Below are 17,872 nucleotides of genomic sequence, written 5' to 3'. Positions count from 1 at the left end.
GGCGCTGACTACTAATGCGCCTTATAGTCCGGTGCACCTAATAGCCCGGAAAATACGGTACTCAGCGGTTCACACCTCGTAGTAATTCCAATGCAGCACTCATGCACAGGAATGAAATCTACACCAACCTGGATCCATTATGGTACAGACAATAGTACATTTGTTGTGACAGGGCATGAAAGGTGGAAGAGAATTGCATCTTTTTCACCAAAAATTTTAACTTTTTCATATCTTACACCAGAAAATTGACATAAAAGGCATGATAAATCCACAACACTCTCCTTATAGCTAAAAGGATCAAAGTAGAGAATTGAATTTTAGATTTCAATCAAAATGAAAGACACAATGCAATAATTCAATGAGTATAATCAGTACAACTCTCTTACATAGAATATATCATAGTATATCATTACAATTGTATTATTTATTTAAATTAAATAGATAATAAAAGAAAACTAAACAACATTTTATAATATAATAACAATCTTTCCAATTTGTATGGATTTCCAAATGGATGGAGGCAGATTCCATTAACCTTATAGAACCTTATGATTCTTTGGAGTTTCCAGGACTCTTTACCATTTAGTGTTTTATAACTGTTTATCTTTGAAGGCACAAAATTTACAAAAAAAGTGGAAATTGGTGAGTATTTTTTTTGTTTGCTTTGTTCAAATATAGAATCTATCAGAGTCTTTGCCTGGAACGTGATTAAGGAAAGTTTCCTCTTCAGTAAACTTTTGAATGGAGGACTCAATAACTTTATTGACAAGAGAAGCAGCTGTAGATTTTAGAAGCATTTCATACACATCCGATGGAGAATCAATTGTGATGGTTATTCCACTGATCAAAGAGACATTTATGTTATCGTCAAAGTCTTGAAGAGAACTGTTACTGTTTCTTCTTTGTGATTGAGATGCAGGTTGGATATCAGGATCGATAGGTAAGTTGTCATTCAATTTAGGTACACTAGTTTCTTGGCTCTTTTTAATATTTTTGGAATTTTTACTTTTGTTGGTGCCTTTTGGCTTTGGATCTACGCTTAGCTGTAAATCATCATCAATATTGCTACCAATTTTGCCATTTCCTGCATCTAAAGACTTCTGAAGTTTATATTTAACAGCCAAAGCCTTGTCACTTCTATCACAATCAGACCCTGAATCTGTTTCACTGGTATCTGATGGTTTTATCGTATATTCAGAAGGCAGCGAGGACTTTTTCCCTCTTGAAAAGTTCATACATGAAATTTTCATGTTGGAGAATCTTCTCTTCTTTGAAGAATTTCCTGTGTTGACTTCAATGTTTCTTCCACTTACTTGGGATTGTCTCTTTACTGAAGAACGTAACTTTCGTCTTCGAGTTACCAGACTTTTTAAGGTAGCCCAGGTTTTTCTTTTAGTCTGATCTTGCTCTGAATATTTGTCATGATTTTCCACAACACAGATGTTGTCTTCTTCAGGAGTTGAGCCTGTTAATGTGTTAGGATCTGATTTGTACTCATCATTAGAATCTGAAGATTTTCTAAGAGCTTTGCTTCTTTTTTTGAAGCAGATTTTTAATGGCTTGTGAGCATAACGCCCTTTTTTATGCCGCGTCTTTGTGGACCTCTTTATAATTCCAGAGTCACTCTTTTCAGGATTAAGATCACTTTTGGTTTCTAAGGCAAAAGTGCCATCTTCTAGTTTGCGGAAGCTGAATTTAGCCTCTTTGTTAGTATTTAGATGGTAGGTCTCCATAATAGAAGAAGTACAAGTAAACTCATTGGATACTTCTTCCAAACCAAGAACCTCACCCTTTTTTGCCACAATGTTCACAGATTTCTTATCACTTTCATTGAGGTCTTTGGGTTTATTACATAGATTGCTTCTGCTTTGTTTTCTTTTATTCTTACCTTTCCGTAGGAATCCCATAGATGAATAATTTCTAAAATATTTGCTAACTTGGTCATCTTGACTCAATTCTGACTGAGGTTCATTAGAAGCCATCACTTTACAGTCCGACATGTTAAAATAAATATGTATTATTACAAATTATCTATATCAATAGTTGGCAATGAGTGTTTTATTGTATACTTTGTCTCTTGTCTTTACTTGCTTCTGTTCCAATTCTGGTGTTTTCAAGTGACAAATACCTATAGATAGAGGAAAAATATTATAAAAATCGAGATAGTAATTGAAAAGTATACTTTACCTTGCCAACATAGACACGTTTTACTTAAAAGTATTGCACTGACACACTTAAAAGCAATCCTATCTCCAGGAATGGGATTTTTAAATGGTGACAGGTTCCAATAGCCTATGCTATGCTGATTTTAACAACTGGTCTTTTGTCAGCATTCTAAATCATTTTAGTAGTTTCTAATAGTTAGATTTACATTACCTGGCTCCCTGCCAGCAGCATGTAGTGAGTCCCTGGGGAAGGCAGGGGGACCAATAGCTTGTGTGTGCCTGTGTCTCCTCACACATTCTTCCTTTCCTACACACCATGAGTTTGGAAGAAGAGAAGACTAACACAGGCATACACAGGCTGCAGCTGCCATCGGTCATAACATTTTTTGTTTATTAAAGTTGCTGTTTTATTATTTTGGTTTATCGGAAGAGTTGTACTTTACAGGGCATCATTTTTCATTACACTTAGTTTATTGAACAAATTTTATTCTTTTCTTGGGCTGCAGAGCAAAGAAGAACTGTCCCAATTATTTTCCTTAATTTCAATGAAAATGTGAACACTGGTGCCTCCTCCCTCCTCTGCTCCATGCAGAGAGCCAGTGATTTCACTTGGCTCTCAACAACTCCATCTCATGTGCAGTTGTCTCTGCAGTGCAGAGGTGCAGTGCTGCACCTCCCAATCTCTCTTCTCTCATCTCAGTCTATCAAACTTCCCATGCTCGATTTGTCCGTGATATTAGATTAATCTCTACCTTAATTCGAACATCTCATGCACGTCTCCAGGACTTCTCCCGAGTTGCATCAATTCTCTGCAGTGCCCTTCCGTAGACTCTCAGACTTATACCCACCCTCCAAAGTTTCAAACGTGCCCATTTCTTTAGGCAAGCCTATCACACTCGCTAACTGCATGAAATGTCAACCCTACATTTACTAATCCATCCTATGTCCTATCTCCCATCTGTTATCCGGCAAACACCAGATATATACCAGGTTCCAGGCTTCTCTGCAGTCGCTTTCACCTTGGACCTTGTAAATACGATGGCGGCTGATGGCTGGTACAAGCAGGAGAAATTTTACTTATGAAATTATTTATGAAATTATTTTATATAGTTCCCTTATAAAGAGTGGGTGGACCATTATACAATCTCTTTTACCTATTGTGTCAACCCCTTCATACTCATAGACTGTAAGCTCTTGTGATCAGGGCCCTCACTCTTATTGTTCCATATGACTGTTTGTAATCTGTAATGTAATATTATATTTGTATATGTCCCCTATGATTTGTAAAGCACTACAGAATTTGATGGCGCTATATAAATAAAGATTATTATTATTAGTGCACAGCCAGAATTGCCAACAGTTTTGTTGTGCACAGAATCGGGTGACGTCACTGGCTCTCTGGCTGGGGGTAGAGGAGGTGGCAGTAGGCCCTGCAAAGGAGCATCTGTAATTTAACTGATGCCCCCCAGAGCCTCTTAAATTCATTGGAGTAACTTTAAAGGTTATTTTTTTTTAGCAAAATAACACCATCAGAAAGAAAAGGAATACCTGATACAGATAGTGGGGGCATACAGTAAGTGTCTTTGGTTTAACTTAGGCTGCATTCACACGATGTATGCCCGCCGTACTGTAGTACGGCGGGCATACATCGGCGCCGGGAGAGGAACAGGGGATGAGCGCTGCCCACCCCCGCCCCTCTCCATAGAAATACACAGCGCACGGCGCCATAGTCCGACGAAGGATAGGACATGTCCTATCTTTCTACCGGCTACGGAACTGTACGGTGCCACACATGTGCTGCACCGTACAGCTCCTGTATGGCACTGTGAGGCCATAGAAGTGTATGGGGGCATATATACGCCGTATATACCTCCCCCATAAGTTCATGTGAATGTAGCCTTAGATATTATCTAAGCCTATCTAAGATATTAGTAGGACTCCAGTGGAGGTGCCACAAAACACACTAACAAAAACTCTTGTCAACTGGTGGTGTAGTGTCGGTGACCAGATTTGAAACAGAGACTTTTTTACTGGTGAAGAAAATCAGTTCAAACAAAGTGTACATTTACTCCAAAGGTCTCCAACTGCTAACAGAGATCTTTTCACTATACTATTTAGTTGCCAAAGCTGTGAGGCCCTATCATCTTTTTGTCTTGTCTTATTCTCCAAGGACTCTGGGATCATAATACACTCCCTTTTCATAAACGGGTAAAGAGCCAGCATTAATATTGTTCCTAATTAAACATGGGCTATTCATGAAGATGGCAGTTCTGCCGCAGTATTTCATTGTACAATCTGACGTCAGCTAATATTAATAAAAGCAAAGGGAGCAGTCTGTGGATGTCACAGCCAAGGAATAATGTATGATGACTCGGATCCATTTCCAGGAACCAAAAATGTTATACAACTGGCTCATTCCATGGAAATTAAATTATAACATCCATGTGCTTTTCTTATAGCTCAAGGTGACTGTGGTGCCATCTTTCTAATGGATTTTTAAGTACTGTGTGTAGGGTTTGAATAGATTCTTAATATTCTATAATATTCTATTTTTTTTAAATAACACTTTCATTGGTAATGTGCTATATTTTTATTTTTAGCCTTATGAGTTAGCATTATATTATCTATTCTCACTCATCTGTTTAATAGTGGAAAAAGAAAATAGAAAGATGTCCATGATGCTAATGATCCAAATGATTTTATGACTGTTCATGATAATTGATGTTTTTTTTTTTTACTACAAATCATCATTTCTTGCAGGGCTTTACACAGATTGTAATAACATCTGTCCCTCTTTCAAATGGGACTTATAATCTAGTTACTTCTGAAGCAAAACATGCAGTCCAATATGTACCATAAAAGCAGTTGCTACAGGGCACCATTTGATTGCACCCCCTTTATTTATGGGTGGCGAGAACCTGTGCTTGACTCAAAGAACTGTAATGTTAATAAAAATGGGTTATAAAAAGGGTGAGGAGGTAGTATCAGACACCAAACTCTCCTGTCCTGGTCTGCATGATCGCAGTCACATATATATGTGTATATATATATCACTAACATCTAAGAATGTTGTCAATTGTCTCATAGTAAATAGACACTAGTGGTAGCTGATTGTCTCAATGTCTTCTGCAGATGGATATGTCTATTACTTGATATTTGGGTCCTATTATTGTGCTTCGATGAATAGTCAAAACCAAGATATTTTTATGCCCCTCCTCTATTTTATGTATGCCACTAGGTTTGCCTGTTTGTAAAAAGAATTATGATTTATCCTCTAGTGCAAAATGATGCAATGAAAGCATAGACTTCATCACTGCAAAGGAAATAATCTACATTTATATGGCCATTTGATTGGAACATAGGCTGCCAAATGTAGTGCGCTGTCAATCGACCACTATATAATGATAGAAAGAAAAGTAAGTCTTTCTAGGCAAAGTGTTTTGGGCAATATAGTTTATGGTCCTCATCGGTTTCGTAGGAATGACGAAGCAAAGGACCATGGTTATTGGAGTAGAACGCATACATATACCTATGAAGTGGTCCTTATAGGCTTTTGTTAGATGAGAAACAACAATGACCACCTTTCACTTCCCAAACTGATAATAAACAATTTATACCAACATGTGAATTTTTAATACTATATCATCTTTTAACCTTGTAGTGATGAATTATATTTGTCAAATTGTATTTATTTCTGTTTTTTTATTATTATTATTATTTTTGTTTACAAAAATTAATGAGGTATAAGTAGCATGACATTACATTTGTATGCAGAGAAAAGAAGCAATTACCATAGTTCAAGTGTGAAGCATGTTGTTCCTATGCATGTATTTAATCATTTTACTGTTTTAATAAACTGCTCAATGTTTCACTATGAAGCTGAGCCACTTTTTTTTATAAGAAAGATGGCATATATAAGGTTGTGAGAGCCTCCCCAAAAAAATTTATTAAATTATTTTATTCCATTCCCTTATAAAGAATGGCTGGGCCATTATACAAGCTCTTATACCTCTTGTGTCACCCCCCTCATCCTCATAGACTTGGGAGTAGGGTCCTCACTCCTATTGGATACTCTGTAATGTCTTATTTTATTTGTATATGTTCCCCATAATCTGATGACACTATATAAAGATTACTATAATTATTAATTTTGACTGGAAACTGTCTATTGTGCTATTGGTAAACTCTTAGCCCAACGTTGCTGTAGTCACTGTGCTACCCAGTAATTCAACAGATAGTATAAGGAAAAATTCATTACTATAGGCTCATACACGCGGCTTTGAGTGTATGAGGCGGGTATGAGCCGACCGCCGAGCCACAAAACTCAGAGCTGGTCCTACACCAATGACAATCACAAAATGTGGCCCATAAAAAGTACATATTGCTGTGCAGGGAACCTTGAGGTACTTCACACAGGCAGAAACTTTGCAGCTTTTCCATCCAGATTTTTAGGTGAAAATCTAAAATGTTTTACAAAAATATATGTCATAGAAATTGACTTGATGTGTGGATTTAAGGCCATGAATTTTCTTTACAATGCAAATTCCACTTTAATACATTTGTATTTTGGCATAAATTTAAATAGAGTCTACAACTATAAAATCAGCGATGTGCAGGGCACTTTATTTGCTTTTCAGACACAATGGGGCTTATTTACTAAGGTCCCGGGGCCGCATTTCCAACGGGTTTTCCGACGTTTTCAAGGATCGCGCCAGGGATTGTGTGGCTTTCACACGACACAAATCGGGGGTGGGCCGTCAGAAAATTAGATTCGGACAACGCGCGGGATTTAACATGTCAGATTGTGTCGCAAGACATGCACTCACGTGGACCGGGAAGAAGAAGGTGAACTCCAGCGGACCTCAGCGGGGAAGCGACACATGCAGGATCTCGGGCGCACGATCTTGGTGAATCGCGTCGGACTTCATCTTCGTCGAACCGTCCGGATCGGGGATTGCGACAGGACCGGGTAAGTAAATGTGCCCCTTTGTGGCACATTTACTAGGGGCTGTGCGCCATTGCAAACTGCTTGCACTGGTATTTATGAAGTGACTGCCCTAGATTTATCGCACATGACCGTTTTATGGTGCAGCTGCACTAGGCTTCATGCAACACAAATTTCTCATGGTGCACTCTGTCGGAGCTTTGCATGAGGCGCCACATATATGAAGAACGGGCGTCAGAAATCCTGAATCTGACACCCTCTGCACACTACACAGGCAAACTGCACATAGTACAGACTGCACTGGTCTTAGTAAATGTGCCCCATCTTTCCTGTTTATAAATTCTGTTGTTTCCTGTTAAGAGAAAATTATGTTGTAACTTTATGTAAAGAGATGAGCCATGTATACTGAATCACTCATTCGTCTTTCTCTCTATCCCTTTTACATAGGGCTGTCAATCATTATGCAAAGGCAAAGTACTAGTCAGCACTAGGCAGCACTGGGCAGCAAAGAAAGAAATAAAATAAGTGCACCAGCAGACACTGCCTCGTCCTTGGTGCACCAATAAGGTAATCTACATAAAAACTGGAAAACAGGAAAGTGCAATTTACATAATGGAAGTGATCTTAACAAATCTAATCCACATGCTGCATAGAAAACCTGCAGTCTAAAACTATTTTGTATTGTTTACTGCAGATTGTCCTCGATGATGAAATGGCCCTGTCTGCCACCAACTAACAGCCAATTCACTATGATTTTGAAATTTATGACATATTTGTGGACTGGTGCCAGCGAAACCACCTTAGGATTAATGCTGGGAAGACCAAGGAGATGGTGGTGGACTTCCGTAAGCACAGTCCTCCTTCACAACCAGTGGTCATCCAGGGGATGGACATTGAGGCAGTGAAGTCCTATAAGTACTTGGGTGTCCTCCTCAACAATACACTGGAGTGGACAGAGAACATAAACGCACTTCACAGGAAGGGTCAGAACAGGCTACACCTGCTGAGGAGGCTGAGGGCATTCGGAGTGCGGGGGGCTCTTCTTAAGACCTTCTTCAACTCTGTAGTGGCACCGGCCATCTTCTTTGGTGTAGTCTGTTGGGGAAGCAGCATCTCAGCTAGGGAGGGGAGCAGACTGGACAAACTGATTAGGAAAGCCAGCTCTGTCCTGGGGGGTCCTCTTGACACAGTGCAGGTGGTAGCTGAGAGGAGGACACTGTGTAAGTTGAAGTCTATTCTGGAGAATAGCTCCCATCCCTTGCATGAGACTGTGGTGGCATTGGGGAGCACATTCAGTGAACGACTGCTTCACCCCAAGTGTGAGAGGGAGCGTTATCGTAAGTCATTCCTCCCCGCTGCCATCAGGCTGTTCAACAAACAAGGCCCAAACAGAAGTAACCTGCGCCCCCCACCTAACCAGTCCCTGCAAGTCCCATCCACAGACTAAACAACAAACTGCCGATCATTGCTTGTCTCTTTTTTGTCTTTTTATCCCCCTTTTCTTTTTGTTCATTAATCCCTACTGTAAGAGCAGTGACTCTTTAATTCTTAAAGGTTGGACTTGATGGACCTGCCTTATATACTATGATGATGATCAAGTCCCTGCTTGAAACTGAGACTGTGTTCTGTGTAATGAGTGACTTGTACTCTACAATAAATGGGCATCATTCAATTGTCAGATGAAGGAGAGCACCCAATGCAACGTGTCTGTGGGGGCTACATAGGGTATCTCACTGAGACAGAGGTGTGTTCTGAGCCATGGCTAAGTTATGCAAAATAACTGTTGTTTGGCCAAAATGGTGGCAGGCAGATTCTGTGATGCCAATGGGGCGCACTCTCTGAGACTACTGCTGTATAAGCAGGGGCAGGTCGAGACTACAATTGGGCATTGGTCCTGGGCTGTATGAATATTATAGCTCCTTAATGTATTGAAATCACTCCCTATGTATAGAACTAGAATCAAGCTTCTTTGGGATTGGAGGATGCATCCCTTCTGCCTACTTTTAATCAGTAGTTTCAGGACTTTTGGAGGACCTTCAAATTACTCCTGTGTACATGTGTATTGAGAGCAGGAACAGATGTACAAGGATTTCATGGGTGAAGGTCCATCTCAGTATAACATTTGATGGGTGGTTTCGGTGGCCATGGGCCCCCTAGAAGGCTTGGCCCCTGGTCTACTGCCCAAACCGACTATATTGTAATCCTCTACTGTATATAAGCTGGGTATCTTTGCACTGTCCTGTTTCTAATATGATCATATTTAGTTTTCTAGTTTCAGTCCTTTTCTACTCTTGTCAGCATATGAGCAGTCCTCAGGTCTCTTGTTTGCGGCCCAATGTTGCAAATGTTTCTTGTGTAGGTAATCTAATATTGCTGTATGAATTCTTTATGTTAGGCCGCTTGCACATTGCCGGCTGCGGCCATGTGAGCACACGGCAGTGCGCTGGAGAGGAAGAGGGGTGAGTGCTGCTCCCCCTTCCCTTCCCCATAGCGATGCATGGCACCCAGTCCTACGTATGGGGAAAGATAGAGCATGCTTTATCCTTTCCATGTGCGTGGTACGGTACGGTGCCACCTGTGTGGTGGTCACACATGTGTGGTCACTCTACAGCTACCGGGTGCCATAGCTATGGGGATGTATATCCGACCGCAAACTTACAGCCAAGTGTATGTACCTATACCGGCAGTGTGAAAGGCGCCTTAGACTGCAAGAAAAAATTAAAAAAAAGAAATGATATGGCAAAAAATCCTGGTTATGATTGAAATCCTTAAAATTGTCAACTATTTGTGGGTTAGCAATAGAGAGACAGAAGGAGAGAACCACATGGTAACAGTTTCCAACTTCACACATATTTGCATGTAATCTGTAACCACTGAGACAAATAGGACTGCACAGGACCTGCACACACAATGCTATTTACAAAGCTGCACTGCATTATTTTCATTTTATGTATTGGGACAATAAAATACATTGTTACAGAACTATAAACATTTTTTTCTTTCTTTCCTTCTACAATATCTATGGCCGTAAAACCCCTTAAAGACGCCCCATTTACAGACTACCCCTAGTTACAGACAGACCTCTCTGCCTCCTGTGACCTCTGGTGAAGCTCTCTGGATGCTTTACCATAGTCTCAGGCTGCAATGATCAGCTGCAGGATGTCTGTAATGAAGCTTTATTGATAATCCTACAATTTATTAATAAGCTACAACCATAAAATATACCTGTTTCAACTTACATACAAATTCAACTAACAACAAACCTAAAGAACCTATCTTGTACGTAACCCAGGGACTGCCTCCACTGTATTGGTCTTCCTTGTTTGCATATAAACATATGCAGAGCGGCAATAAAAAGGAACAAAGAGGGCAAAACTATTTAGAAATGACCCAATACTATGTTAGATTTCATTTTTTTTTCCTAAGATTTATGGTGATTCCAGATTCTAGTGTTATTAGTAAAAGAATTACTTATTGTTAAAAGAATTACCATTCTAAAAATGAACCTTGAATTGCGCACACTGAGCTGTAGTTTTATATTCGCTAGTCACGTTCTTACATACAGTAGAGACTTAGTAGACTTTCCTTTACCCAGGGCAAAGATTCAGTTCACTGCTTCAGCTAATATTAAAATATCCTGGTCTAGGCAGAGTTGCTTCTTGGCAGACCCCTGGTATCCAGCACCTGGGGGCAAATGCACCTCCTATATACGCCCCTGCATACAGATGCAGCAGAGCCAAATGTGTTCATTTAACATCTTATATGCTGTATTGTTTGTGAATGGTGATTATTTTTGATACAGAATTAAAGATAAAACAATATCATGATCTGTTTCATTACATCTGTAGACTTCTATGACTGTGCCATGGCTGTATCTATCTCTATATCATAGTATCTGATAGCATAACCTTGTAGCATAGCATACTGCATTGCACTACATAAAATCAGAATAAGGCTGAAAACTAAGATTTTACAGAAAAAATACAAAATTGAATATTGCAAGATACATAGAAGACATGCACACAATGCTATATGATGATTTTGACAATGCAACTTACATGTCTTAGCTCTCGGGTTTGATCCTTCATCCCTGTTGAAGCCAGGCTGCCTCTGCTTGTGTCTATCCGACGGGTCATGCTGCATTCAGAGCCAGATGGAAACTCCTACACTCAGGCTTGCTATTGGTCACTGCCATGGCAACCATGTGATGGACAGTTACGTTTCACAATGACAGAATCAAAGTTGTTAGTAATGAGCCCCCACAAGTAGCAGAGTGGGATGCAATTGTAGAAGAAGAAAAGTGTGAAATTGCTTGGGAATACATTTACACATCAGCCAGCGCCTGGATCTGCACTTTTCAACAAATAATATGTTGCCTTGAAGAGAAATCATCATTCCTCATAAAACATTATCTAATATGTGTTGTACTGCAGTTTATTGATTTTTGTATAAGAAGAATAAGGGAAGCCTGTGAACAGCCACCCCTGCTAATCACTTATGGGGAGGTGCGAGAGTTGAAGGGAATCCATCATCAGTTTTGACAATGCAAAACTGCAGATGGTTTTAGGTGTGTGTTGTGTTAAGGCAGGACTGTAAAAAAAATCTATATATACAGTATATTACAGGATTGTTTCTGGAGCATCCTGGTGCACTGGTGTGAGAGATCTCTACAATGTACTGCTGCACAGAAACCGCTGTACTATTCAAAGAGTAGCCTGCTGCAGCAGTGACTTATAGCAGAAGTGCTGTTTTGTGTTCAGTGATTATACCTCACATACCAGTGCACCAGACTGCAGCTATACATACATTCTTCATAGTCCTGCTACGACTAACAACACACAAAATTATGATTCAACAGGTCTCTAGTGCCCTGTTATGAATATGTCTCACAGGGATACAAATAATTGGGGATGGAGAAAAAGTCTCTTTCTTTATTATGATGGTCTGGATCTGATGGAGAAGAAAAGACATAGCAGCAACAATCACAGTTACTGAAATAATGTCACTTTAAATTATAATGTCTGCAGTATACTTGTATACTAGTTTCTGCTACTATATGGTTACTGTATTGGAGTAGTCACTAGATGGGGGTAATATGTGGTCACTATGGAGCATATATTATTTGGATCTTGTATAGTGTGTTATATTATAGCTGTATAACTGAATTATTTAGATTCTGTGGACAGTACATCAGACTTTTCTAGGTAGAGTGCCTGACCACTTGTTGAGTGTTAATACTGTAGTGATCTCTGACAGATCAGTAACACAGGCTTTATTGTGGTGTATGACATGCACCTAATGCACAGATGTACAATCCTTACCTTAGGCATACTTTCATAAACATAACAAATTCATAAACTTAAAGGCAGTGGCCATCTTTGTGTCTACTAAGTTCTTGTAGTAAATTAAGCTTCACTTAGCTGTTTTTGTACAGAGCTTTTATTCTTATGTATTCACAATTCATCATTTCCAAATTGCAGGTTCTTCCACATCCGGATAGTTGACTGAAGGGCATTCTTTAGCACTGGTCCAATATTATATTGCTGTATTTTTTGTATGAATGAGCATATGCTCCACCCCCTCCTTTCTTGCTTCACACTGCGTAGCTTCTATGTTGATAAAAAATGGCAGGAGACTTTGCCCTCTACTCTGTGTTAGCCTATATGCACACAGCATGCGCAGTTATATAAAACAAAAACTCAGCAGTGAGTGTCAAACACACAAGAGGATGGAAGAAGCAGCACTCCCTGTATCAAAATGAACTGTGAGATTGGAGATTGATGGGATGTGGCTGAGAGAGGAGAGTAACAGGGATGGCTGTATCAGGCTGAGCTGATCATATACGGTTTGTTAGAAGGCCATTTTTTCTATTGTTCTGTAGTTGCTGTGAGATTGGAGATTGATGGGGTGTGGCTGAGGGAGGAGATTAGCAGGGCTTGCTATATCAGGCTGAGCTGTCTGCTGTGAGATGGGAGATTGATGAGGTGTGGCTGAGGGAGGAAAGTAGCAGGGCTTGCTGTATAAGGCTGAGCTGTCTGCTGTGAGATGGGAGATTGATGATGTGTGGCCGAGAAAAGAGAGTAGCAGGGCTTGCTGTATCAGGCTGAGCTGTCTGCTGTGAGATGGGAGGGGCCGTGGCTGAGTGAGGGGAATTGCAGAGCTTGCTGGAGCTTGAACCAGAGGCTTATGCATATGAGAAGAGATTACATTGATTGGTTGAATCTTACTTTAGTGACAGATTAATGGGAAAGCTATTCTGTGTATAGGCATACTACATGTACTGCGCAGTTTGTTATAGCGCATGCACAAATTTTGTGATGGAGTGATGTAGAGTGAGGAAAGAGGTTCACAGCCAGCACTGAGGGGCTAAGAGACCGATGGCAGGATTACAGACACAGAGAAGGTGACTTGGAGAACTCCAGAGACGCTGAGCAAAGAGGAGTGAAGAGGAGTATGTACTTAAGTCCTACATAAAAGATTTTCTCCTGATAAATTCACCCAGACTAATAATTTGTTAATTTTCATTCTTTCATTTATGTTTTGACATATTAAAGCACTGATATAAAGAGATAGAGGTAATAATGGTCCATGCCGTCAACTATACAGATGGCTTTAATCTATACAAGAACCTTTCTCATGAGCTGTATTCATTCCTATGAACTCCGTTTCTTTTTCTATTCTCCAGTTTCTTTTATTTGGCGAATAATAATAGCACATCAATTGCCTTTTTCAATTGGACTCAGAATGTAAGCTATTCAAAGGAAATTGCTGAGGTTCAAATGTGATTGCAAAATAAAAAAAAATATTCACCGAAAACAACTTTATCAGTAATTGCAGGGCTGGCTAGAAAAAACGTCTCCCGTAAGAGAGGTTTTTTTGTACAATTTCACTTTTAAAGTGAAAATTTCAGAATATCATTCATTCATTATTCCTTTTTGGCAGCTCCTGTTGAAAATGAAGAGATCTAATCTATGTGTAGGAGTGCAGGCATAACCCACGGTCTGATTATTAGTGGATAATAAATACGGCCTTGTTGGATATTTTTTTGGCAAATGTTCCTGCCTTTTCTCTTGGGATTAGCAGCATCAGTGGCATTTCAACCCTCCTCCTCCCGCATAACACACACATTCAGCTGAATCGCAAATCCTCTCGGGACAATCATTGGTAATATGACCTATTGGTCATCATTAATTGGCATCTGGACATGGCTAATAGACGATAGAAGAGAACATATGTCCTGGACTATGGGAAGCTATGGGGGATGCAGAGGTAGAAATTACGTTTGGATCTTTATGACTGGTGGTGAGACGCAGCAACATAGTCCCGTGAAGGACATGACCAGATGTAGAGTGTGGAGCAGGATAGACTGGGAGCAGGGAAAACACCAAGAGCTGGAACAAGGAACATGAACGAATGAACTAGGGGCTGGGGGCTGGGGAAATAAGAAGAAATAAAATGTGAACACAGGAACAGAACTGGAAAGTGGACATCCCAGGACAACTGGAACATGGACATGAGAATAGGACCATTCAAGACTACATCCCACCTGTGCCTATGAGTAAGAAATAAAGCCTCTTTAATGCTGTCATAATGAGAGCAGTTCCGAAACTAGATGTAGAAAACAAGGATTAAGGCAGGAGTGTGCTCAGGTGCTATTACAAAAACAACTTAGTACAGCACCTCCATGTGTCACGGAAATACATGCTGGGATAGAGTTGGAAGACATCGGAAGAAGTTGAACTGGAAGAAAATTGTAGAAAATCTAGAACAGTGGATGCTAGATAAAAACAGTTGAAGTACTGTATATACTCAAGTATAAGCTAGGCAGCCCCCTGTCCCCCAGTATACAGCCAGCCCATGACCCTTAGAATATAGCCAGCCAGCCAAGCGCCCCTTAGTATATAGCCTGCCAGCCAATGCCCCTGAGTATAAAGCCTGCCAACCCATGCCCCCCAATATGCCAACCCGAAGCCTGTTAATTGAGTTTGTAAAGCAGACCATGAAGAACTTGAAGGGAACCTGTCACCAGGCTCCTCATTTTCACTAAAGACAGGTTGTAAGAAGCCCATCACGCCTGCAGTGCAAAAATGCCTCTCTGCCTTTTATAAGCATTTGCATTACAATTTAATTGTGTCTTATAACTTACCTGCACCCTGACAGAATCCTCTGTGTATTCCTAGGGGTTGTACTTTGGTTTGGATGCATTTCAAAAAACAACATGTGACTTGTCAGTACTGCAGGCTGCCTCCATCTTTGTGCTCCTGTACAGCTCCTCCTTCCCCCCACTGACATCAGCTCACCAGACTGTGACCTCTGTGAAGGAGCAGGAGGAAGGAGCGGTACAGGAGCACAAATGTGGGGGTGGGCAAACACTGAAGAGTGAGTAACACAGACAAGTCACATGATGTTTTTTGAAATGCATTCAAACCAAAGCCCAACCCCCGTGACTACACAGATGATTTTGTCAGGGTGCAAGGTAAGTTATAACACACAATTATATAGCAATGCAAATGCCTATGAAAGGCAGAGAGCCATTTTTGCACTTCAGGTGTGATAAGCTTCTGCAACCTGTCTTTAGTGAAAATGAGGTCCCTGGTGACAGATTCCCTTTAACTGAAACAGCTTTAATGAAAAGGGTTTCAAACGTGGAAGCTAAGCATTGCTTATTTGTGGCATATGTGTGGCTGACATACCAAAACACAAGTAGTTTAGGAAAAAAAATTAACACTTAAATAGACTGCCAGTATCAAATGGCATCTTGTGGGGAATGGATTAGGAACAGTGGTGTTCACCCCTCGGTTTTCTATATGTCAACCTGAAATATATCACTTGCCAATTACCATGGATAGTAATAAAACATTCTGTATCTACCTATGAGTCCTTGGGAAATATGACATATTCTACAGGTTCTTATATGGAACCATTTGACTTGCAATGCCATGGGCCTCCTCCAGGTTTATGTATATCCAACACAGTAAATTGATGATATCAGTGGGGTCATCCCTTTGAACAGTATAAAGAGTCTACTTGCTGTTGTTATTAAGAACAAGGCAGCTTTTTACCAGCATATGACACATCTTCAAAATGTCAGCGGGAATGTGATTATACATTCAGTACAGGTTACCTAAATAACACTGGTCCTGTTCACAGACAAAGTGCTGTCATAAACATAAAAGAAATTCACCATCAAAATTAAGCATGATAAACCAGGGTCACTTACTCATAAATCCAGACCGTGACTGTCGTAAGAATCTTATATTTATTATCTATGACTTCCTTCCTTCTAAAATCGACTTTTAAAATTATGTCTGGGGGATATTACTGGAACCTCTCCATACTGTAGCTTTACAGGCTGTTACACTGTGCAAGAGCACTTCCCCCTCCCACTGTGTGCAATTACAGAGGCAGAGTGAGACGGGCTCCTGAACCTTTGAAGCCGGAGCACGTAGGGGCTCCAGCAACACCCCACAAGACTCTTCTGGCTTATTAGCATAAGATGATTTTAGAAGGAAGGAGGCCATGGATAACAAATATAAGACAATTACCACAGTCATAGTTCATGGATCTATGAGTGAGTGCCAATCGTTTATTATGCTGGATTTTGGGTTCCTTTAAGGCATACACTGGGGCCCATTTACTTACCCATCCCATCGCGATCCCTGCCATGCGTTGTCCGGCGAGGATTCGGGTCTGCTGCGATTCACTAAAATCGTGTGTCCAATTTCCTGCATCTGTCACTTCCCCCGCTCAGGTCCTCCGGAGTTCACCTTCTTCTTCTCGGTGCATGTGAGTGCTGATCTTGCGACACAATTTGCTTTTTTAATTCCGCGGTTTGTCCGAATCAGTCGGGTTGTCCGACGGCCACGCCCCCCGATTTGTGTCGCATGCAAGCCAGCACTGTGCGCCAAAAACCCGGGGCAATTCAGGGCAAACGAAAAAAAATTGCGAAACCCAACGAGAATTAGGCGTTTGGACCCTTAGTAAATGTGCCCCACTGTCTTTATAAATCAGACCAATGAATATGCAAAACTTTGGACAGGAAAGAAACTAAACTCTTTAAAGGGAACCTTTCAGGAACATTAAACCTATGTAGAAACAATATGGTGTATGAAATAAAACTTGACAAATTGACATTTTATTGTATTGTTTTATCTTGCTTGCTACATATGTTTAACTACCGTATATGATGGTGGGTGCTGGTCTGATTAGAAGGTGAATGTGTTGTATATAGTGCTCCCTCTGACCTTGCTTTGATTGTTAGGGACACTAAACTTCCCACAGCTCTTTATGGACCGGTGTCCCAAGCATTCCCTGTATGTTCTTTCAGCAATTGTTTAACAGAAAAAAACCAGAAAACGTTATACTTACCTTAGCCCCTTTCTCTTGGTGCCTGCACTGAAGCCGATGTAGTACACCCCGGCTTTACTGCGCAAGCACCGTAGAGAAAGCAGTAAGACATATTTGCAATGCAGTTGTAATGGGCTTCTGCAACATGTTTTAGTGAAAATTAGATCCTTGGTGACAGGTTTCCTTTAAAGGCTACCTTTGAAGACGGGTTGAGGCTCCACTAGGAAATCTGGGAAGGAAATATGCAAATGTGTTTGCCATGGTAGGATAAGAAAACCTTTGTTGCACTTCTATAGTAACACCCTATACATAAAGCATGACTTTCCAAAAGGAACAATCTCCCAACTGTGCACAGTGCTGTTTCAATGTTTTTGCATCTCATCCGCATAGTGTATTATCAGGAAAGCAACTAAAC

At 40.5% G+C, this 17,872-nt stretch overlaps 1 protein-coding gene across 1 annotated transcript; it reads right to left on the bottom strand.

Annotated features, from left to right (window-relative positions):
* Positions 1 to 409: 409 nt before the first annotated feature.
* On the bottom strand, positions 410 to 11,265 carry AKAP5 (A-kinase anchoring protein 5). The gene is made up of 2 exons (XM_072115852.1): positions 11,169 to 11,265; positions 410 to 2,128 (listed from the first exon to the last, which is right to left on the bottom strand). The coding sequence occupies exon 2, from the start codon at positions 1,998 to 2,000 to the stop codon at positions 669 to 671; it is 1,332 nt and encodes a 443-aa protein (XP_071971953.1). The 5' UTR covers positions 2,001 to 2,128; positions 11,169 to 11,265; the 3' UTR covers positions 410 to 668.
* Positions 11,266 to 17,872: the final 6,607 nt, after the last annotated feature.

This window comes from Engystomops pustulosus, chromosome 7 (genome assembly GCF_040894005.1).
Source record: "Engystomops pustulosus chromosome 7, aEngPut4.maternal, whole genome shotgun sequence".
Lineage (NCBI taxonomy): Eukaryota > Metazoa > Chordata > Amphibia > Anura > Leptodactylidae > Engystomops > Engystomops pustulosus.
This window is presented reverse-complemented; position numbering and strand designations above follow the sequence as displayed.

Excerpts from the sequence above, each read along its gene's own strand:
- AKAP5 (XM_072115852.1), bottom strand. The coding sequence starts at position 2,000 with ATGTCGGACTGTAAAGTGATGGCTTCTAATGAACCTCAGTCAGAATTG.